Below are 25,504 nucleotides of genomic sequence, written 5' to 3'. Positions count from 1 at the left end.
AGCACACCACGGCATAGAAGAGGCACTCGCCACAACCATCTGATAGAACATCTCCAACATCTTATTGCAGATGTTGAAGGACACCAGTCTTCTAAGGAAGCATAGTCGGCTCTGTCCCCTCTTGCACAGAGCATCAGTATTGGCAGTCCAGTCTAATTTATCATCCAGCTTCACTCCCAGGTATTTATAGGTCTGCCCCATCTGCACACAGTCACCTCTGATGATCACGGGGTCCATGATGGGTCTGGGCCTCCTAAAATCCATCACCAGCTCCTTGGTTTTGCTGGTGTTCAGGTGTAGGTGGTTTGAGTCGCACCGTTTAACAAAGCCCTTGATTAGGTTCCTATACTCCTCCTCCTGCCCACTCCTGATGCAGCCCATGATAGCAGTGTCGTCAGCGAACTTTTGCACGTGGCAGGACTCCGAGTTGTATTGGAAGTCCGATATATATAGGCTGAACAGCTCCTGTGTTGCTGATCACAATGTCAGACCTGCAGTTCCCGAGACGCACATACTGAGGTCTGTCTTTAAGATAGTCCACGATCCATGCCACCAGGTATGAATCTTATCCCATCTCTGTCAGCTTGTCCTTAAGGAGCAGAGGTTGGATGGTGTTGAAGGCACTAGAGAAGTCCAGAAACATAATTCTTACGGCACCACTGCCTCTGTCCAAGTGGGAGAGGGATCGGTGTAGCATATAGATGATGGCATCCTATGCTCCTACCTTCTCCTGGTATGCAAACTGCAGAGGGTTGAGGGCGTGGTGTACCTGTGGCCTCAGGTGGAGAAGCAGCAGCCGCTCCATGGTTTTCATCACATGTGATGTCAGAGCGACAGGCCGGAAGTCGTTCAGCTCACTAGGACGTGATACCTTTGGGACTGGGGTGATACAAGATGTTTTCCAAAGCCCTGGGACTCTCCCCTGTTCCAGGCTCAGGTTGAAGATGCGCTGTAGAGGACCCCCCAGCTCCAGCGCACAGGCCTTCAGCAGTCGTGGCGATACTCCATCTGGACCGGCTGCTTTGCTGGCACGAAGTCTCCTCAGCTCTCTGCTCACTTGCGCTGCTGTAATTGTGGGTGGGGGTGTCTCTCCTATGCTGGTATCAGCAGAAGGATGGGTGGAGAGTGCAGTACTCCGAGGTGAGGTTTTTATTTAATTTTATTGTAATCATTCATACAAATCAATCACTTTTTACAAAAAATAGGATTGAAAAACAATTCGACCCCCATCCTTGAGAGAGAGACAGCATGGCCAACGGGGTAAAACTTAATGCTTGTGAACATACCTAAATTGATGAGTTTAATAGACCAGTAGAGATGAATGGAGAAGAAAAAGAAATGCGGAGATAGTTGCTTCCTCGGTGCTTTAAGAGCTTATTCTAAAATTTTATTCATTATGTCCTGCCAGGTTTTAAAAAAAATCTGTACAGATCCTTTAACTGAATATTTGATTTTTTCCAGTTTCAAATAGTATAAAACATCAGTTACCCACTGACTTAAAAGGGGAGAGTTAGGATTCTTCCAGTTTAGCAAAATAAGTCTGCGTGCCAATAGTGTAGTGGATGCAATCACAGTTTGTTTGTCCTTCTCCACTTTAAACCCATCTGGAATAACACCGAACACAGCTGTTAATGGGTTAGGAGGGACTGGGACACCAAGGCTGTCTGAGAGGCACTTAAAAATTTTGGTCCAAAATGATGTTAATTTGGTGCAGGCCCAAAACATGTGACCCAGTGAGGCTGGGACTTGACTGCAGCGTTCGCAGGTTGGATCTTGCCCTGGAAACATTTTGGACAGTTTTAGGTGCGACAGATGTGCTCAATATATAACTTTGAGTTGAATAATTGTATGCGTTGCGCATATGGAGCTCGAGTGAAGTCTCTGCATTGCTACTTTCATACTCCTTTTCTGATATATTGATTAAGAGATCTTTTTCCCATTGTTCTCTTGGATCTTTGAAAGGGAGGGACTGTAAAATAATTTTATATATTGCAGAGATGGTGTCTAAGTCCTTGAAATTGAGCAATATTTTTTCCAGCATGGACGAGGGTGCAAGATGAGGAAAATCGGGCATGTTCTGTTTAACAAAGTTCCTAATTTGAAGATAATGAAAGAAATGTATGGCTGGAAATTTAAATTTGGAATGTAATTGTTCGTAGGATGCAAAGATGTTGATCTCTGAGCATTTTAATCCCAAATTTTTTCCAGACATTAAAAACTGCATATGTTTGCGAGGGTTGAAAAAAGTGGTTCTCTTGCAGAGGTGCCACAGATAAAAGCTTCAACATCTTAAAATGCTTTCTACATTGGTTCCATATTCCGAGTGAGTGAAGCACAATTGGGTTATTAGTACAGGGTGACACAGAATAACGGGAATTTTTGAAATGCGTATTGGTAGCCATTAGCAGGTGGTAGCACTGCGGGTTAGTGACATTTAGCAAGTAAACACTCTGCCATTTTAGTAATCATGGATCAGTGGAATGGGCAACAGCGTGCGTTAGCCATAAAAATGTTTTATAAAAACAATGATAGTTTGGAAGCTGCGCAGAGGGAGTTTCGACGTTTTTATAATTTAGGACGTCATGGTGTCGTTCCGTCAAAACACGCGATAAAAGGTTGGATTAATAAGTTTGAAGAGACTGGATCGGCCCTAAAGAAAAAACCTGGTTTCAACAGGATGGAGCGACATCACACACTGCACGGCAATCAATGGAAGCTGTGCGAGAATTGTTCGGTAACCATGTGATCTCAAGATTCGGTAACATTCCCTGGCCCCCTAGATCGCCAGATTTATCCGTTTGTGATTTTTTCTTGTGGGGCTACCTCAAGAGTAAAGTGTACACGACTCGACCAAGAACCCTGGATGAGTTAAAACAGAGAATTCGGGATGAAATTCACAGTATCCCAGCTGAGATGTTACAGCAGTCAATGAAGAATCTCAACAGCAGATTTTAAGAATGTATTCGTACGGGAGGACGCCATCTAAAAGACGTAATTTTTAAAAAATGATAAATTCTATCAATTTTTCGTAAATGGCAAATTTTAAGGTTTCAATTACTATGAATAAAATTTATTTCTTTTATCACTTCTAGTTTTATTGGATTGTAAAAAAGTTCCCGTTTTTTTGTGTCACCCTGTATATTGCCGATACCTTGCATTTATTGGGTCACAAAGTAGGGAATATAAAGATGTAGGAATATAAAGAAGTCTCCATTATTAATGTAGCCTATGATGGAGGAGTCATCTGAAAGTGTTGGTCACTCATGCTCTCGATCATTTATTCACTTTTTTTGTTCTTTCTGCTGCCACTCTAGGGATCGGTAGCACGTATTATAATCATGCCGTCCAGGGGCAGGAAAAGGGTCTGATCTAATATCTCAGATTTCTTCAGCCAGACCATTAGTTTTGTACTCTTTTCTTTCTTGTTTCAATGGCAGGTGGCACTCTTGTTTTGGCTCAGCTCCGAGTCAGCCTTAGAGTCTTCTGTAATTTCTTTAATTGAAGTAGAAAATTGTTATTAAGATCCTCACCAAAACATCTATTATCAAACAAATTACTCCCACAGTTTCTTTATTAGCCCAGTAACCTACATTTTATGAAATTCTGTTAAACATTTGAATCAGATCCACACTTAGACAAGCTGCTTGTGTCATTATCTAGCGAATGTACAAATAAAGGGGTGTTTTGATTGTTTACGTTGTTCTTGGTTATCTTGAGATATAAAGAAGTTAAAAAAAACTACTACAATATCCAGTTTTAATTTTATTTTATTAATGTAAGCAACAAAGAGATAGACAAACAGCATTTGATCTACTCTTCCTCCACTGGGCATTTGCAATAGATGAAATAAATGAAAAATAAAAACAAGGTAACACAGGTTAAATTAGTTCTTTGTTTTTTTTGGCTTGTTAATTCTGCCAGTGAAGATATCTGTTGTTTTTGGCACTGCAGCCCATATACATAACACCATAGTTTTGTAGTACTTTGAAGATAATATCATAGAAAGGAATGCAAAAAATGGATGCAATCCTATTAATGGCAAATTTTGTAAACTTGTCTTATTGCAGTCTTATAAATGCATGTCTTTATTTATCTCAGACCTTAAAAATGGTTTTATTGTAAACATATTAAAAACATCATGTAATCCAGTGGTCTCAAACTCCGGTCCTGGAGGGCCGCAGTGGCTGCAGGTTTTCATTCTAACCCCTTTCTTAATTAGTGACCTGTTTTTGCTGCTAATTTACTTCTTTTGAATTCATTTTAATTGGCTTGCTCTTGAAGACTCAGACCCCTCAATTGTTTCTTTTTCCTTAATTAGCAGTCAAACCATTGATAATAATTACCGATTGACTAGACAGAGGGACCGAGCTGGGAAAGATGTGCAGCAGCTTAGGGTGATAAAGGATAAAGATGGAAACGTACTCACAAACGAGGAGAGTGTATTGAGCAGATGGAAAGAATACTTTGAGAGGCTAATGAATGAAGAGAACGAGAGAGAGAAGAGGAGAAGAAGTGTACTGGTGCCGAAAGTTAAGAATAAGGGGAATGTGCAGGACTGCAGTAACTACAGGGGGATAAAATTGATGAGCCACAGCATGAAGTTATGGGAAAGAGTAGTGGAAGCTCGGTTAAGAAGTGAGGTGATGATTAGTGAGCAGCAGTATGGTTTCATGCCCAGAAAGAGCACCACAGATGCAATGTTTGCTCTGGGGATGTTGATGGAGAAGTTTAGAGAAGGCCAGAAGGAGTTGCATTGCATCTTTGTGGACCTGGAGAAAGCATATGACAGGGTGCCTCGAGACGAGCTATGGCATTGTATGAGGAAGTCGGGAGTGGCAGAGAAGTATGTAAGAGTTGTACAGGATATGTACGAGGGAAGTGTGACAGTGGTGAGGTCTGCGGTAGGAGTGACGGATGCATTCAAGTTGGAGGTGGGATTACATCAGGGATCGGCTCTGAGCCCTTTCTTATTTGCAATGGTGATGGACAGGTTGACAGACAAGATTAGACAGGAGTCCCCGTGGACTATGATGTTTGCTGATGACATTGTGATCTGTAGCGATAGTAGGGAGCAGGTTGAAGAGACCCTGGAGAGGTGGAAATATGCTCTAGAGAGGAGAGGAATGAAGGTCAGTAGGAACAAGACAGAATACATGTGTGTAAACGAGAGGGAGGTCAGTGGAATGGTGAGGATGCAGGGAGTAGAGTTGGCGAAGGTGGATGAGTTTAAATACTTGGGATCAACAGTAAAGAGCAATGAGGATTGTGGAAGGGAGGTGAAAAAGAGAGTGCAGGCAGGGTGGAATGGGTGGAGAAGAGTGTCAGGAATGATTTGTGACAGACCGGTATCAGCAAGAGTGAAGGGGAAGGTCTACAGGACGGTAGTGAGATCAGCTATGTTTATGGGTTGGAGACGGTGGCACTGACCAGAACACAGGAGACAGAGCTGGAGGTGGTAGAGTTAAAGATGCTAAGATTTGCATTGGGTGTGATGAGGGTGGATAGGATTAGAAATGAGTACATTAGAGGGTCAGCTCAAGTTGGACGGTTGGGAGACAAAGTCAGAGAGGCGAGATTGCGTTGGTTTGGACATGCACAGAGGAGAGATGCTGGGTATATTGGGAGAAGGATGGAGAGGATGGAGCTGCCAGGGAAGAGGAAAAGAGGAAGGTTTATGGATGTGGTGAGGGAGGACATGCAGATGATGGGTGTAACAGAACAAGATGCAGAGGACAGAAAGATATGGAAGAAGATGATCCGCTGTGGCAACCCCTAACGGGAGCAGCCGAAAGAAGAAGAAGAAGAAGCAGTCAAACAATAATGAGATACAAAATGAGCCAAAACATAACCAGAAAATTGTGTCCATCATGTAAAAAGAAAGATGAAGGTCTCAGGAATGTTGATCTGCTCAGGTCCCCCAAAACATGTTAACAGTGCTCTTAGAAAAGTAAAATCAACAATTTTGAAAATGTCTGCTATTGCACAATGAGAGCTGCAACAAGACATGGAATTAAAGAGCAGGTTTAACTAACAACAAGAATCAGCGCCTAATTAAGCAACTGGTTGGAGTTTGAGGCCCTGCATTAGTTGGTCTTCTGTTCCCTCACTCACTTCACACTTCATTTCTGTTTGGGTGCCATTTAAGGAAAGAAATTAAGCAATTCAGAGGAATGATGAATAAATTCAGGGGAACAAAATCTTAAAAAAGAAGTCATTTAAAATGAAAAGAAAAGGAATTAATTAGCAGCAAAAACGGTAATAAGAATGAAAACCTGCAACCACTGAGTCCCTCCAGCTCCGAGGTTTGAGACCACTGAAATTATCTATATCAATAAAATTATGAAAAGCAAACAGTAATATACAGCAATAAGGGGTCATGCTCATTGTACTTAAGCCCTGAGATGCTATAGCTGGTGGCACTGTGGTTGGCATCACTTCTTCACTGCCCTCAAGTTATGGGTTTTTATTTCAACCCGGTCTGGTTCTGTGTGGAGTTTGCAGTTTGCCTTTTGTCAGTTATTCCTGTTTTTCTCATACATTCCAAGAAGACCTCCACAGCTCTGCTCCATTGATGAGCCAATCAAATTGCACACTTCTCATAACGTTTAGCTGCCTTTGCATTACACAGCAATCATTTTACATGTAACACCCATGTTATTTTCTTTACATTTTTTGCCTTCCCTATTAGATCTGAGTGCATACTATGCATGGAATTGGGGTTTTGGAACTCAAGGGATTTGATTTTCACAACCATGTCTTGCCTTATGCATTATTTAAAAAGCTGAACTTTAATGATGGTTATCACAATGCAGTTTTTTTTTTTTTATGAGTTGAGTGTCACTATTTTTTAGTTATCACATCAGCCATTTCCATGAAAGTCTTTCTCAGGGTCACTCAGGAGTGTGTGATGTGTGATCTTAACCAAAGTGCTGGTATTAAGTTTGACACATTCTGTTCTGAAGCATCTGATTTTAGGATTCCTAGGTGGTTTGTGTTGCTTTACTCTGAACTCTCTATTCCTGGTGTGAGTTGGCCGAGCACAGATCTAAACAGAGCCGGAAAAGAAACAAAAAATATTTGGGACGCCGGCTGGGTAGTCCCGTTTAATTCCCTGCTTTTCTTCTATAAACTTAAACAAGCAATAGCTAACATAACCCCGCAGGGTACAAAACAGAAAACAAAATTCAGCTTTTAACTTTAGCCATAGTAACAAATAGAGGTCTTCTGTCTGGAACTGGGCACAAAAAGACAACTCAGTGGAGGCAGCCGGGCTTTTCATGACAGGAGGACCAGAAGAGGCGGAGCTAGAATCCCTCATTGAGAGGATTCTGGGAGCTGTGGGGGAAAAAAGAAGACACAGTTAGCGACAGCACCCTGGTGGGTTACCATCTACCTCAAATGAGGCAGCAAGGAGATCCTCAGATGTGCATGAGTGACACTGATTATGAAGAACTATTTTTTGAGTTTTCAAAGCTTTAATGTTTTGTTTGCATTTAAAACTTGACTCTTGAGTGTCTGTCTTTTCAAGTTATAACCAGATTGTACAACCTGATTCCAGGGCTCCAGGGGATGAATTACAGTATGAGGACAGATTAAAAAAGCTGGGCCTTTTCAGTTTAAGCAAAAGAAGCTTAATAGGTGACATGATAGAAGTGTTTAAAATTATAAGGGAATTAGTCCAGTGGATTGAGACTGTGGCTTTTAAATGAGTTCAACAAAAACATGGGGTCTCAGTTGGAAACTTGTAAATTTCAAACAAACATTAGGAAGTTTTTCTTTACACAGAGAACCACAGACACATGGAATAAAGACTTTCAAAACTAGACTTGATGTTTTTTTGGAAGAAATAAGTGGATAAGCTTTGTTGGGCTGAATGGCCTGTTCTCGTCTAAATTGTTCTAATGTTCTAAAAACCCTTGCCTGTTTTTTCAACAACGCATCATCTCCCATTCCTGTTCATTTAAAAAATCTCTGTGATCAAGCTCTGAGTCAGTACAGCCCAGTCATCTGCATCTTTCTCAAGGCCATTTTAAGGTGTACCTCATGCATCCTTCTTATAAAACATCTGTACGCTGTGCTTAAGCTTAGGGTTATGGGAGGACTACCGTAGTTGGGAGAAATGGAAACTAGCAAGTCGGTGTGTCTTGTAGTAGATATGTCATGTAGTAGAAGTGTCATGTAGTGCTGCATGGCTGTGATGGGTGAGGTCCATGGTACTAAGCAATTTAAAACTACACAAGTAATTCAAAGCGTGCAGGTGCCACTCTGACTTTGATGGAGGTGCTTTGCTGATCGCACATTCACATGCAGACGCGAGCGGGTCAGTCAAGTGATTCGTTTGCGCTTCTGAGTCTGTGATTGCAGTACCTGTGCCTGGCCGCAGTTTAAAAAGGAAGCCTGGGCAAGAGAAGATAGAGAACAAAAAGAAGAGGATAAGGAAACCAGGGGCTCTCCAGCTGCTCCAACCCTGATACAAACAGGCAGAGACAAGAGTTTAGTGCAGCACATGTTTATTTACACATGGGAAGCGCATCTCCTTCACTCCCCTCAACAGCACAGTACATCAAGGACCAAATACAGTCCATTCTTCTTCTTGTTCTTCTTCTTGTTCTTCTTCTCCCTTTATCGTCTGCCTTCACTCCTCCTTTTGGCAAGCTTCGTTCCTCTTCCTCTCAACTCTGGCTCCCCGAATGGAGTGAGGCGGCTCCTTTTAAGCAGACCCTGGGAGTGTTCCAGGTGGCTCATGAAGTGTACTTGGAATCACTCCCAGGTGTGGTGAAAGCCCCATGTAAGGCTCTGCAGCTCCCCCTGGCAGCCCCCAGGAACCAAACAGGGCTGTGCCACGCTCCAACTCCCAATGTACCCTGTGGAAACCCATGGTGCCACAGCTACCCAGGAGGTCTGCCCTCTAGCACCCTGAGGGAGATAATGCTTTGCAGATGCTCTCTCTCCCCAAGTCCTTTCAACCAGCTTGCATTCCAGCTGGGTAATGGCCATGGCCGCCCGTCACAATACATATTTTTCTATACAAATGACTAAAATACAGAAATGCAATATTCACAGCTAATCAGCAGATCTAGTCAGGGTATACTAGACTAAAGCCATGAATCTTCGGCCTGGACTTAAAAGCTGAATCCGCTCAGGCATATTATTCCACAGCTTTGGGACCCTGTAACTAAGAGCTGAGCCTCCCACTGTTATTTTACAGTATTATTCCTTGGAATCTTGAGATCTCAGTTTGCTCTCTGGTTTGTAAGTAATGATAAGTTCAAATTAAGCTGCAGCAGCATTTTGAAATAATTGAAAGCTGCATATAGAACAATTTAAACAACCAGTGACTAATGCATTATAGTAGTCAATCCTACTAGAAATAAATGCCTGAATTAATGTCTCAGTATCTTGCATATTTAGAACACATCTTCATCTTCCAACATTTTTAAGATGGGAAAAACATGTTTCGGATAGTTTTGAAATGACAGACTAGTGTCAAAAATAACACCTACATTGCATACTAAAATCACTTTTAGTGATTCCAACTAAGTTAAAGAGTGACAGAATGCTGTTGTAGTTTCATCCATTCACTCCTTTAATTCACTGACCCAATTAATTAAGGACAGCACTGGAGAAACGTCATTTGATTTCATTTAAAATGCATATGAGTGAAAATTAATGCCATGTTTTCTAATGATAGTTCCCAATGGAAGCATGTAAGTGAAAACAGTAAAGGTCCTAATACTGAGCCCTGCGGTACACCATATTTAACTTCTGAGTATAATGATGGAGTATTGTCAGCTCATTTCAGTATGTACTGGAAACAGTTTGATAAATGAGAACTAAACCATGCAAGCACAGTGCCTGTGAGCCCAATTTAATAAGCCACTGTAATTAAACAGAAATCCTTGAAAAATCCTTGAAATAAAATCCATGAATCTCATTTCTTTCAGTATGGGACTAAGGGACTCTTGGTTTCTAACTGGCCTCCTTGGAATGCACATTTTATATGTTCCTGCCAGTCCTTACCTGAGACAATATGCTGCTGTCCATCAGCTAAGAGAAGCTCAACTCTCCTTCCGTTTCTTTTTTGACCTACAACCTGGTTTCCTGCCCACTAGCATGCTGATGAAGAATTCCATGTTTCCAACAATGGCGTCTCCCCCTTTGCCTTTTTGCTGTACTGGCTCACCAGTCTAATGCCCTTAAGACACATCCAGGACGTTTGCAGGATTTACTAATCCACATCATCTTCTATTGCTACCAGCGTGGTTCTCTTTCTCTGTCATGTCTGGCATACGCCTTTGTCGGACTGGTGATGCTCGGCTCCTTGCAACCTCTTGGAAGATGGATACCCTTTCACACTCGGCTCTTACCTTTGTTAAAATCTGCCCTTTATCAGATCATCATTAAACTAAAAATATGTACTCAATGCCTAAGAGTATAATAGCAGGGAAAAAACAGTAGGAGAATCTTCAACTTTTTTGGAACCGAAATGGCCTTCACTGTTCACCTTTCTAAAAGAATGTCCGTAAGAACTCCAAATGCTTTTAAACTGAAAAGATGAAAGGATTTTGGAAAATGTAGTGTAAAAATAGAAAAAAGTATATAAAAATCAGAAACTGTAGGTATTTAAAGCATGTGTTTAGAGCTGAGCTAAATTTTATATGGAACTATTTTATTTTAATCACCTCATTAAATAAAGTGTGGTGGGATGGACAAATCATTGAAAGTGCCCAAGTATTAAAATGCTCAATATAAAAGTGCTTTTTCCCCTGACATGACATAAACCGATACAGTTTAAAGAATTACGAGATCCTTTTTATATTATGAGAATATGATCAAGTAAATCCATTAAGTCATCGTTTTATTGAAATGAATTATGCTAAGTGACAGATTTAAGAACTTCCATTGCTGATAGCAGAGTAAAAACAAAAAAAAGGAGGGAATGTGCAGTTGAATGTTTATATTGGGATAGGAAAATATTAAGTCATGTTAGAATTTTTTTCCATGTTAGACGATTTAACTGGTCAGATTTACACTTTCTTTTTCCCAGCTTGAATTAATCTCAAATTTTCAGTGATAGAGTCTGATAGTTCCAGTCATTTATTATAGTTTTGCTGTATTTCAAGATTAAAAATAGCTTTACGGTTGAATGTAAACGATTAAGAAAAAATGCAAATCATAATTACCTTTTTAACTTGATATCGTGAGGACTCTCTGCAGGAATTTTAAACTAATTCATTAGGTTTATTTTATTGGACAGAGCTATAGAAAGGTACTTTTAATGATATAAATTAAAGCGATGCTAAATATTAAAAAATATATGGTGCAAATAGGTTTTATTAGTATAACTGTATTTATATGATAATACATTTCTTTGTAAATACTGGATGTTGTTTGATGATTCAATATTATGTTTAGTGTTTTAATCGTATGGTGCACTGATCCAAAGATGCTGGTTTGTTTCATGCTTCCGTCTCAATGTGTGACACTAGGCAACTCACTGAAGCTAAAGTTGTAATGTGTCCTGATCTTTTAAGTCAGCTTGGATAATGTTGTCCGATATAAAATAACAACAATAATGTTATATTTAAAATATACTGTATTTGGCTGCATACCATCTGCCCAGCTCAAGAACACATCGCACTGCAGAGGATGGTGAAGGCGATACAGAATATTCCTGGCACCCAGCTGCCATCTGTTCAGGACATTTGCAACACTCGCTAATTTAGAAAAGACAAACAGGATTATTAAAGACCTCGGTTGTTCTGCACAGCTGCTTTTTTCCATTCCTTACAGCTGGAAAATAGTAAAGGATAGTTAAAAAGTCACACCAGTAGATTCTGAGACATTTTATACCCACAGGTTGTAAGATTACTGAATCACTACTCATAACAACTTCTACTCATCATTCATTGGTCAAGAGTTCCCCTCATTCATTGGTTCTGTCTTTAATTTAAAAAGCTCCATGCTATTCAAAAAAAAGGCCTTGCAAGTTGATACAAACAATTGCTACAAGTGTCCCAACTTTTGTTGATTACTTATCAACCCACTATCTGAATAAATGCAGTATTGGAACAAACTGTGTTGCTACATCCTCTGATGCATTATTTGGAGCATATGACATTGTACATTGCTATCATGATGTCAAGAAAAAGGCAATTAACAAAGAATGAAAGACCATTATGACTCATAGTCGCCAAGCATTATGTTTAGCTCTGGGAAAACAAGCCAAAAACATTGAATGTTTTTCATGTTATTAGAAAATTAGAACATTAGAACAATCTAGATGAGAACAGACAATTCAACCCAACAAAGTCTCACCAGTTATATCCACTTAATTCTTCTAAAAAAAACATCAAGTCGAGTTTTGAAAGTCCCTAAAGTCTTACTGTCTTCTTGGTAGCTTATTCCAGTGTCTGTGGTTCTCTGTGTAAAGAAAACATTCCTAATGTTTGTGTGAAATTTACCCAATTTTCCAACTGTGTCTCCATGTTCTTGTTAAACTCATTTTAAAATAACAGCCTTGATCCACTGTACTAATTCCCTTCATAATTTTAAACACTTCAGTCAGGTCTCCTCTTAATCTTCTCTTTCTTAAACTGTAAAGGCTCAGCTCTTTTAATCTTTCCTCATAACTCATCCCCTGTAACCTTAGAATCAGCCTAGTTGTTCTTCTATGGACCTTTTCTAGTGCTGCTATGTCCTTTTTGTACCCTGGAGACCAAAACTGCACCCAGTACTCCAGATGAGGCCTCACCAGTGTGTTATAAAGACTTGAGCAGAACCTCCTGTGACTTGTACTCCACACATCAAGGCGCTATATAACCTGAGAGTCTGCTAGCCTTCTTAATGGCTTATTATGTGTAACAATCATGTAAATACCATCAACATAAATGCAGTAGGAAAGGTATGTTTAATGTCCACTGCTGTAATAATGCAGACTTAGTACACGTTTTCCATGTGATATGTTTTAACAAGTCACCAACACACAGCCCAATGTTGCAATCGGGACACTCACACATGATGTTTAGAATGTGCTGTTGTCTTAACATCAAGAGAAGCTGCAGAGTCCACACAGACTTCGACTGGGAACAGGATTCCAGGTCATGATACTGGATTCTCAAAAGCGGCAGCACTCACCACTATACCACCATGCTACCCATCTTACAACTCCCTGCTTTTGATTTAATTGAGGAAATGTATTTACACAAAACATAATACACAATCAGACACTCTTATTACCTTACCTTAAAAACCCATTCTGGCTAAGTCATAATCAAATCTCCTCAAAACTGTCAGAATGTGAAAGTTCCCCTTATTTCTTTTAAGACTGTTGTCTCTTCTTCTTTTAGAAACTACTGAAATGGGAAGCAAGAAGGAGCTGAAATCCATGCCATTCATTACGTACTTATCAGGACTACTCTCTGCCCAGATGTTGACTGATGACCAGCTTATTTCTGGTGTAGAGATCAGGTGTGAAGAAAAGGGCCACTGCCCCGCAACGTGTCACCTCTGCAGAAGACAAGGCAAGGAACAGATCAGTCCTACGCCAGTTCTGCTGGAGATCAACCGGGTGGTGCCGCTTTACAACCTTATACAAGATAACGCAACAAAAGAGGTATGAAGTATTACTTTAAAAACTGTAAAATGTAAAACATAACACTTTGAGAATGCAATATGTTCTACATGTTTGATGTGGTGAAAGTGTAACAGACATACTGAATCATTTGCAATGAGCACTTTGGGTAGCTGATGATATCTCACTATGATATTTAAAGACTGAAGGACAGAAGAACCATGAGTGCCAATTTTACCATTGAACTGACCCACCTTTTGATACCCTCACAATATATGGTAGATTGAGAAAGAATTCAGACCCCTTTACTTTCTGTATAGGTGGCATGGTGGCTCAGTGGTAGTGCTGCTGTGGAGCTGTGGTCCTCCCTGTGTGGAGTTTGCATATTGTTCCCGTGTCTGCGTGGGCTTCCTCCAAGTGCTCCAGTTTTCTCCCACAGTTCAAAGACATGCAGGATAGGTTGATTGGTGACAGTATATTGGTCCTAGTGTGTGGTTGGAGTGTGTGTGTGTGTGTGTTTGTGTGTATGCGTTTGAGTGTTCACCATGTGATGCACTGGCGCTCTATCCAGTGTTTATTTCTGTCTTGCACCCTGGGCTCCGGCACCCCGTAGTCCTTAGTCTGCGCTAAACAGATTAGAAAATGACTAACTGATGTTCTGTCCACTTGATTGTGTTGTAGATTTAATTCGAAATGAATAAATTTGCCATTTTTAGCTATCAATCTACACTCAATAATCCATAATGGTAAAGCAAAAGTATTTCTGGAAAAGATTGCAAATTTATTAAAAATCTTCTTGCTCAACTGGAAGAATCTTAACCTACCTCTTTTATGTCAGTGGGTAACTGATGTTATCTACTATTTGAAATTGAAAAAAATCTAAATCTCACTTAGAGGATCTGTTCAAAACTTTTTAAAAACCTGGCAGGACCTAATCAATAACATTTTAGAATAAGCACTTATATTGGGGGAAAAGACCCCTTTCTCTCTTTACTACTGTTAACAATTTTGCTCTGGTTGTTGGCCTTCCACTCTTTCTCATTGGTGAGGGTTGATTTGACTTAATGTTTTGTTAAGTTCGACTTGATTGTATGGAATGTTATATGCATTTAATAAATTCAATAAATGATCCAAAAAAAATCAAAAACTGAAATCTTTATTCATAGAAAGTATAAAGACCCTTTGCTGTGGCACTTCAAATTGTGGTCAAGTGCATCGTGTTTGCTGGAATTCTCCTTGACATGTGTCTAGAACTTGAGTGGAGTCCACCAGTTGAAAACTGAATTGCTTTAGGAAGGCCCACATGTGCGTATATAAGGTCCCACGAAAATCAAACCTTGAAGTCCAAAGAACTCTTTGTAGACCTCTGTGGTGAGGCATAGATCAGGATGAAGATATAAAACCATTTTTAAAGCTTTGAGTGTTCCCCACAGTACAGTAGCTTAAACAATTCCAAAATGAAGAAGTTTGGAATTACCACGACTCTTCCTACAGTTGGTCATCTGAAAAAAGTTAGTAACCTGGCAAGAAGGGCCATGGAGGTGAATAAGAACCCCTTAGTCGTTCTAACAGAGCTTCAGGAGTTATGTGTTAAGACAGGAGAACCAGGCAGAAGGGAAACCATCTCAGCAGCACTCCATAACTATTAATCTAGAGAAGCGAGAAAGAAGCCACTGTTGAGTAAAAGTCTTATGTGACGACTTTTAAAGGACTTTGACAGCATGAGGAAAAAGATTCTCTGGTCTGCTGAGATAAAACTTAAACTCTCTGAATAGAAATTCAAGCGGTATCATCACCCGCCTAATACCATCACTGTCAAGAAGTATAGGGGTGGCAGCATCATGTTATGGGGGTCCTTCTCAGTAGCAGAGAAGGGGAGACAGATCAGATTTAAGAGAGGTATGAGTACAGCCAAATGCAGAGAAATCCTTGACGAAAGCCTGCTCCACAGTATACATGACCTCAGACTGGGGTGACACAACTACAGAACTACAATGACCCCAAGTAATCAGCCAAGACAATGCTGGAATAGGCTTTGTAATAAGTCTCTGACAGTTCTTAAGTGACACAGTTAAAATCCAGACTTAAACTCCATGGAACATCTGTGGAGAGACCTGAAGATGGCAGTTTACACACACGTCTCATCCAATATAACAGAACTTGAGAAAATCTGCCAGGAGGAATGGGATAATCTGCACTAATAAAAGTGTGTGAACCTGGTAAAGACTTACAAAAGTAGGCTTGATGTTGTCGTTTTTGACAAAGTGGCTTCTACAATGTACTGAATTATGGGTCTCAATACTTATATGAATGACAGATTACAGTTTTTAATACATTTGCAAACCTTTCTGGAAACATTTTCACTTTCTCATTATGGGTTATTGACTGTGGGTTGATGGGAAAAATTGTATATTTATCTATTTAAAATTAAATCTACAACACAATAAAGTGTGGAGAAAGTGAAGGGGCCTGAATACTTTTTGAATCTGTTTAATTTTTAATTTGAATCAAGGTTTAAATTGTTGAGCACTGCTATATTAATAAAATCTTAATGGTTCTGTGCAAGTGGTACATTTTTATACCATGGGTGTTGCTTACCCGAGTGAAGAGTTTGATCAACATCAATGCTATTTAAAAGTTGTCCACTAGATGGCATGCAATAAATGAATATGTAAGTAGGCTGAGAAAATTAAGAAATTCATAGTGCCATGACATCAACAGCATATTTTCTTTGTTGAATGTTCTATTTGACATCCAATCAAATAAATCCTACAAATAAGTCCACATTGGGAAGAAATGTAAACAAACTGTCTACCATAACAATCCAACATGTCAAAAATGTCATGGAATGAATTTATTTTATATACCAAGAGTCTACAAATTTCCGGCGGGACATTTTTTCTGCTACAGATAGGGAATTGTTTTAACACATGAGACTAAACAACAAGACACACTTGAAACTCATTGATGGAAAGTGTCGACCATTTTTAAGGAGACTTGTCATGATGCTCAGTCACTATGCTTCAGTGTGACTAGGTTGATTCTTATGGAAGTGTGAAGAAGTGCCTCACTGGTTCCTTGTTTTACTTTTCCCATGTTGGTTATTGATGTCTGCGATTTCAAATAGATGTTTTTAAATGCATTGATACTTACCAGGCTTATAGTCTTTTCACAGGACAGACGTAGTGCAGGGCAGTAGCACTGCATGTTGCTATGAATAATGGAAAACAGAGAGAGGAACTTGTAGGTGGCTCAGTTTAAGGGCCCACAAGCACACTTGTTTTGTTCCTGCTTGGGGTTTATTCAGGTAGAAGTGGTCCAAGGAATGTATAAATGTGCCCTGGTTAGGCAGCAGGTATACCCTTGAGCATGTAAGGCACAACAAGCAGCTTACTGGGAGAAAACTGGGGAAACTGGAGTGCGTAGCTGTGTAGACTGATCATGGCAATTTTACAGAGTGGCATATGCATGTGATGTGGGTAAGTGAAGTTTAGGGTGCAGTCATATTGAAACTGCAGAGGATAAATACGCTGCTGGAGTCAGTCAGGAAGGGTGCAAGTTTTTGCTTAGGTGTTCAGTGTTGGATGCTATTTGTGGCAGTACCACCTTTTTGTTTTATCTAATGCATTGTCTGTTTTCCATGTTTTTCTTTTTTATTTTGCATGATAGAATTCTTAAATTTGTTTGTGCATATCTTGTGTCTGCCTTTTATTACTGTTAACCTGGTTTTCACTCCCATTAGTCCCCTTGTAGAGACCACTAAGCTGGTAACTAGTGATTAGGAAATTGGAGAGGAAGAAGAACTGCTTGGATTAAACAGACTGAAATCTAACAAATCACCAGACAGCGATTAACCCAGAGTGCTTAAGGAGGCTAGTTGGTGCATACTGTATGTAAACCACTGGTGCATATACTACTAGAAAGTCACTGTGTACTGGGGAATTTTTTAAAGACCAGAGGCTAGCAAATGTTATCCCATTGTACTAAAATTGTGACTGGGCTGATCCAAGTAACTACTGGCCAGTAAGCTTAACATTTTGTGTATATATATATATATATATATATATATATATATATATATATATATATATATATATATATATATATATATACAGTGATCCCTCGTTATATCGCGCTTCGCTTTTCGCGGCTTCACTCCATCGCGGATTTTATATGTAAGCATATTTAAATATATATCGCGGATTTTTTTGCTGGTTCGCGGATTTCTGCGGACAATGGGTCTTTTAATTTCTGGTACAGGCTTCCTCAGTTGGTTTGCCCAGTTGATTTCATACAAGGGACACTATTGGCAGATGGCTGAGAAGCTATCCAGCTTACTTTCTCTCTCTCTTGCGCTGACGTAGGGGGGTGTGAGCAGGAGGGCTGTTTGCACACCTAGACGATACGGACGTTGCTACCTTCTGTGTGCAGCTGCTTCCTGAAGGACATGCTGCACGGTGCTTTGCATACTTAAAAGCTCAAAGGGCACGTATTGATTTTTGACTTTGTTTTTCTCTGGCTCTCTCTCTCTCTCTGCTCCTGACGGAGGGGGTGTGAGCTGCCACCTTCAACAGATTTGTGCCGCGGTGATTCGTATACTTAAAAGCAAACAGCCCTATTGATTTGTTTGCTTTCCTCTGTCTTTCTGACATTCTCTGCTCCTGACGCGCACTCCTTTGAAGAGGAAAATATGTTTGCATTCTTTTAATTGTGAGACGGAACTGTCATCTCTGTCTTGTCATGGAGCACAGTTTAAACTTTTGAAAAAGAGACAAATGTTTGTTTGCAGTGTTTGAATAACGTTCCTGTCTCTCTACAACCTCCTGTGTTTCTGCGCAAATCTGTGACCCAAGCATGACAATATAAAAATAACCATATAAACATATGGTTTCTACTTCGCGGATTTTCTTATTTCGCGGGTGGCTCTGGAACGCAACCCCCGCGATGGAGGAGGGATTACTGTATATATATATATATATATATATATATATATATATATATATATATATATATATATATATATATATGGGGCGGCACGGTGGCTCTGCTGCCTCGCAGTTGGGAGACCTGGGGACCTGGGTTCTCTTCCCGGGTCCTACCTGCGTGGAGTTTGCATGTTCTCCCCGTGTCTGCGTGGGTTTCCTCCGGGCGCTCCGGTTTCCACCCACAGTCCAAGGACATGCAGATTAGGTGGATTGGTGATTCTAAATTGGCCCTAGTGTGTGCTTGGTGTGTGGGTGTGTTTGTGTGTGTCCTGCGGTGGGTTGGCACCCTGCCCGGGATTGGTTCCTGCCTTGTGCCCTGTGTTGGCTGGGATTGGCTCCAGCAGACCCCCGTGACCCTGTGTTCGGATTCAGCAGGTTGGAAAATGGATGGATGGATATATATATATATATATATATATATATACATGTATACACATATATTTGTGTATACTGTATATATAAATCTCCATCCATTATCCACCCCACCATATCCTAACTACAGGATCATGGGGGTCTGCTGGAGCCAATCCCAGCCAACACAGGGCACAAGGCAGGAACCAATCCCCTGGCAGGGCGCACACACACACACACCAAGCACACACTAGGGGCAATTTAGAATTGCCAATGCACCTAACCTGCATGTCTTCGGACTGTGGGAGGAAACCGGAGCGCCCGGAGGAAACCCACGCAGACACGGGGAGAACATGCAAACTCCACGCAGGGAGGACCCGGGAAGCGAACCCAGGTCCCCAGATCACTCAACTGCGAGGCAGCAGCGCTACCCACTGCGCCACCGTGCCGCCCTATATAAATCTCTATATATATAAAATCCAACGTCTGTCTTTTTGTCTGTCCACTTTTCATGAGAGAACTACTTAACAAATTTAGATTGTGTTTTTTTCTATAATTTGCTTGAACATTGCGGTTGATTTTGCAACCTCTCTCATTGCGCTAAGTATCATAGTTCACATGCGGTACCAATTTATTTATGCAAATCCGAAAGAGATGCAGCAGGCCGAGGGGAAGGGGACGGAGCCCTCCTCACTCACACGCCAGCCTCGGGGGCGTGTTCCTTACCTCCGCTTAGCTAGCAAACCAGACAACTACTTTACGGATTTAGACCGGGTTTTTTTCTAGAATTTGCTTGAACATTTCAGTTGATTTTGTGACTTCTCTCATCACGCTAAGAATGAGAGTTCGCTTGCAGGAGCGATATATTCGCAAAAATCCGATACATAGGCTGTGGGCCGAGGGGAGGGGGAAGCGTGACATCAGGAGTGGGGAGCCAGGCAGGGCCCTCCTCACTGTCATTTTTTCACTAATTCGCGTGCGGAGCCACAGGGCATGGCTATTACTTTATATATGTGTGTATATGTATATATACTGTGTATATATATATATATATATATATATATATATATATATATATACATATGCACTTTAATTTAACGATAACCCCCCCCCCCCCCTTTTTTTGATCATACGGACTTAGTCACCTCCACCCCCACCCCTGAATGTGTTGCTATATATTGCCTTTGATTCTTGTAAGTCTAAGCATTATCCTCTGATGAAGACCCCTGATAGGGGTTGAAAGCTCAGGAATAAAACTATTTTATGATACGTGATTCGTTTTTTCTCCCTTTGTGGATCTCCAACTGCAAATATGCAAACCGTATCACAGACCTTCTCTTCCATTCATATATATATATGTGTATACTTATATTTACATTTATTTGCTTAGCAGATGCTTTTATCCAAAGCGACTTACAAAAGTAACATTAGGCTATGTTATATATATATGTGGTGTAGCATTCCAGCTGGGGAAAAGCCTGACAGCTGAGAGACTGTTGAGTCTAGTGGAGAAGGCAGAGAACTGCACAGAGGACTGCTGGAAAGTAAATGATTGTTATGTATACATCTTCATTTGTAAATGTTATTATATGGTAAAGGAAATGGTTGTGTGCACATGTGTAATATAAATAAGGGGGTGTGGAGTTTAGAGCAGTGTGTGTGAAAGAAGCGATAGAGAGTCACGTGTGTGAGAAGGATAATAGCGTTTGCGGTTGGTTCAGTTTTCTAAAATAAAGTGTTCATCACCCTGTGGAATTTGTTTGTGTTAAAATGTATACAGAAAATACGAATATATAACAATGATTTACATTTGAAGGAAGAAAAGGGGTTGTATCATAAGTAGAGGGTTCTTGAAATGGAGGCGGGGGGTTTTGATGAACATGTAGAACGTGTGGTATTATAAGGGTGAGGTGTAAGCACAGAAAAGAGGAAAGGGTTCAGTGTAGAGAATCAGAACATTTTAGGTGTCTCTCATGGCCACAACACTGAGACGTTTACAGGTAACTGAAAGTTTCTTTTCAATTTCCTCATTTGTTGTTTTACATTCATAAAAGAAAGTTACACAAGTGTCTTCCTATATACAGTATATGTTGAGCTTCTGTAAAGTTTTAATTTCCCCTTGGGGAGAAATAAAATTAATCTATCTATCTATCTATCTATCTATCTATCTATCTATCTATCTATCTATCTATCTATCTATCTATCTATCTATCTATCTATCTATCTATCTATCTATCTATCTATCTATCTATCTATCTATCTATTACAGGTAAATTAATAGAAGTAATTATTTAGCAGCCCATTTCAAAGTCAAAGTCAAAGTGAACTTTATTGTCATCTGAACCATATACAAGTATACAGACAGACGAAATTGCGAAGCTCAGGGTCCACAATCTAACAACATGACGTGCAAATAATAAATTAAAAATAGAATTAAAATTTTAAATTGAAAAATTAAAACACAAACAAGACAAGACATTGTGCAAAGATAAATCTACTTTTTTACTTACTGTATACTAGTTGACAAAGACAAACAAAGATTAACACTAATCAGTGCGGACTCGGGAGCTCTGTAAGCCGCAGCCTGCACGGGCGCCGCCATTGTTCTCATATAGAACAGGAATGTTAACAAATAGCCAGCAAGGGTTCAGATCAGGAATGTTGTGAGATATGCTTGAATTTCATGAGGAAGGAACAAGAAATATATGGTAAGAGAGGTGCCTATGATATTATGCATCTTGATTTTCAGAATGCTTTAATAAAGCACTACATGGAAAGAGTAATGATCAAACTGAAACAAGTGGGAATTCCAAGCACAGTCTGTAGAGGGTACAAAATTGGCTCAAACATGGCAAGCAAAGGGTTAGGTAAGGGTCAGTTTTCAAAATTAGTTGATGTTAAAAGTGGAGCCCCTGAGGGATGAGTGCTGAGGCCACTGCTCTTTTTAATATACATAAATGATCTGGACAAGAATATAGTCAATAAGCTGGTTAAGTTTGCAGATGATATTAACCTAGGTGGAAGGGCAGATAATGGAGAATCAGCTAAATTGTTACAAATGGATTTGGATAGCATACAGGCTTGGGCAGATTTGTGACAGATGAAATTTAATGAAAGTAAATGTAAAGTATTGCACATAGAAAGTAGAAATGTCAGATTTGAATACACATTTGGAGGTCTGAAAATCGATAGAACATCTTATGAAAGAGAGAAAGGAGTCATAGTAGACTTGTCACAATGTACATCCAGAAATGATCAATAAAGCTAAAAGGATGTTAGAATATATATCACAGTGAGTACAAGTCCAGGGAGGTTATGGTTAAGCTTTATAACACACTAGTGAGGCCTCACCTAACATACTGTGTTGAATTTTGGTTTCCATATTACAATAAATATAGTGCAGCACTAGAGAAAGTCCAGAGAATAGCAAGTAGGCTGATTCCAGCACTGAGAGCTATGAGCTATGAGAAAAGACTGAAGAAGCTGAATCTTTTTAGTTTAAGCAAACAGAGATTGAGAAGAGACATGATTGACATAATTAAAAATTGAATTAGTACAGTGAATCCCAGTTGTTACTGTAAATTCTGCAGCAAGAACACAGGGACACGGTTGGAAACTTGTTTAGTGCAAATTTTACATAAATATTAGAAAGTTTTTCCTCATGCAACAAATCATAGAAACATACAATAAATTATCAAGTAGTGTGGTGGAGAGTAGGAATTTAGGGACCTTCAAATCTCAACTTAATGCTGTTTTTTGCAGTATAAATAAATTGAATGGACTAACTTGCTGGGCTGAATTGTCTGTTCGCGTAACAATTTTTCTAATGTTCTAATGTCTGTATGGAACATGGTTGGTTACATATAGATATAATCATTTTTAGAACCTGCTTTTTTTATACGTAGATTTCTAATCTTGACTCTGACACAATTAGGATCCTTCATACAACTAGAAAATCTATTTACATAGCACTTTTGCATTTTAATCTACATCTGGGACGCTTACGCAGCCGGGGTAGGACCGGGGGAAGGAGCTACCGGGATGACAGAGCACAGCCCCCCTCAACTTGCTACACCATGGGTTTGGAGCAAGGAAGCTCAACCCTGCTGGTGCCTATGGCTACTGCCTGGCAGACTCAAGGGGAACTGCTGAGCCCAGAAGGCTTGAAAGGAGATTACGGGACAACTGGGGCACTTCAGGGTGCTCTACAAAAGGAGACCCCTCATTACACTCAGAGAGCCAGAGTCGAGAGGAAGATGAAAATGCTTGAGGGAGAAGTGGAGGCAGAAGAGAGAGAAGAGGAAGAAGAAGGAAGGAATGTGTACTGGTGCTTATTGTACTGTGCTGCTGTGGGGAACAAGAGAAAAATATTTCCCCTGTAAAAAAAGATGTGTGTGTTGCCGAGAATTGTGCTAGCATCTGTCTGTGTCGGGTGTTTGGGGAGCTGTGCACCTCCTGGTGGTCACAACACACAAAATTGGAACTAAAAATGCTTTACACGTAATAATCTAATCTAATCTAATGTAATCTAATAATTAATTTACAGTAGCTGCTGCCAGAGCCTGTTGTTTCCTAATATCTGAAACTTGTACAATCCTGTAACTGTCCCAGAGAGTAGTGTTTCTTAAGCCATGGACATGTTTGAGGATGGGTTGACACATAATTGTGTAATAAAATTAGACAAGTGTAATCAAGTACAAACACAGTGGCATGCGAAATACTACTTTCTATTTGCTTTATTATATACTAGCTGTCCCCCGTGGCTCCGCCCATGTAGTAGTGAAACAGGACAAACTTTAAAAATCAATAAACAAACAAGTATCGTTAGCTAAGTGGCGGCAAGGTACACTCCAAAATGTGGCCAGAGGGAGAGCGATTTGAACGGAAGCTGGCGCATGAGTGACGAGGGCCCTGTCCACGTCATGCTACCCCCTCCCCTCGGCCTGCAGCCTCTGTCTCGGATTAGTGCCAATATATCGCTCCTACAAGTGAATTATGATACTCAGTGCAATGATAGAAGTCACAAAATCAACTGGAATGTTCAAGCAAATCACAGAAAAAAACCTGATCTATATCTGTTAAGTAGTTCTCTCGTGAAAAGTGGACAGACAGACAGACAGACACTGGATTTTATTTATATAGAGGTTATGATGATGTGCGATTCTAGATGTGTCCTATCAATAATGCTATTGATGCATCATGGTGATCTTTAATATCTATAATAGGAAAATATAATAAATATTCCTTACAAGACCACCACCCCTGTCACAACCTCTGACACAATCAAACTGAGATGACTGGAAAACAAAAAAGGGAATGACAGATGATCTTGAGAGATGAAGGGAATTCACTGTCTTAATCTTCTTTATTTATTTATCTGGTTTGTACAATGCTATATACTGTATACATTGTCATTCTTTATTATATTCTGCAAGTGCCTTGAGCATGGGAAAGGTGCTATATAAATAAAACGTATTATTATTAAGGGACTGCCATGTTAGTGTGAAATGTCAAAAGGAAAATACCAGGTGTGCCACAACGATGTCACAATTTTTTTGTGTTGTGTAGGATGAATCAGATACAGAGATTTCAGAAGGTTTTCTAGACCCCTTCACTTTTCTCACATTCTGTTATGTTACAGCTATGCTTCAACTGTTTTTTCCTCATCAATCTACACTCAATACCCCAGAATGACAAAGCAAAAACAGGATTTTAGAAATTTTGCAAGTTTAGTTAATTTTTTTAAAAATGTCACATCAATCAATCAAATCAAATCAAATAGCCTTTTATTGTCAATTCACTATATGTACAGAACATACACAAGAATCGAAATACTATTTCTCTCTCATCTTCGTAGTACAATAAAATATAAAATATAAATATAAAAAAATATATAAGTATAACATAAATTAGAACTTGTAAAGTAACCTAAGTACAATGTGCAATAATCAGTAGTGCAAAAGCCACTTACAGTACAAAGTGAGAAGGTGCATTATAGAGTAGCTTATGAGATGTACAAAAAGACAGACAGTTAGCAGCAGATGTAATATTGATGTCAAACTGTCCAGCTCCGTGCCAACAATAGAGCCTGCCTTCCTCACCAGTTTGTCCAGGCGTGAGGCGTCCTTCTTCTTTATGCTGCCTCCCCAGCACACCACTGTGTAGAAGAGGGCGCTCGCCACAACCGTCTGGTATAAGATCTGCAGCATCTTATTGCAGATGTTGAAGGACAACAGCCTTCTAAGGAAGTATAGTCGGCTCTGTCCTCTCTTGCATGGAGCATTAGTATTGGCAGTCCAGTCCAGTTTATAATCCAGCTGCACTCCCAGGTATTTATAGGTCTTCACCCTCTGCACACAGTCACCTCTGATGATCACGGGGTCCAGGAGGGGCCTGGGCCTCCTAAAATCCACCACCAGCTCCTTGGTTTTGTTGGTGTTCAGTTGTAGGTGGTTTGAGTTGCACCATTAAACAAAGTCCTTGATTAGTTCCCTATACTCCTCCTCCTGCCGAATGCTGATGCAGCCCACGATAGCAGTGTCGTCAGCAAACTTTTGCACGTGACTGGACTCTGAGTTGTATTGAAAGTCCAATG

The 25,504-nt window shown here is 40.1% G+C and overlaps 1 protein-coding gene across 3 annotated transcripts in view; it reads left to right on the top strand.

The window, feature by feature from the left end:
- Positions 1 to 25,504, top strand: part of LOC114657387 (astrotactin-2-like) — a 2,479,169-nt gene that overhangs the window by 1,938,111 nt on the left and 515,554 nt on the right. For all 3 annotated transcript variants that reach the window (XM_028809185.2, XM_051931934.1, XM_028809183.2), the window contains one exon: positions 13,350 to 13,615. In XM_028809185.2, coding sequence (XP_028665018.1) covers positions 13,350 to 13,615 — 266 coding nt within the window. The remainder of the gene's footprint in view (positions 1 to 13,349; positions 13,616 to 25,504) is intronic.

Source organism: Erpetoichthys calabaricus, chromosome 9, assembly GCF_900747795.2.
Source record: "Erpetoichthys calabaricus chromosome 9, fErpCal1.3, whole genome shotgun sequence".
In the NCBI taxonomy this organism is placed as follows: Eukaryota; Metazoa; Chordata; class Cladistia; order Polypteriformes; family Polypteridae; genus Erpetoichthys; species Erpetoichthys calabaricus.
The sequence above is the reverse complement of the archived record's forward strand: the minus strand, read 5'-3'. Positions and strand labels throughout refer to the sequence as shown.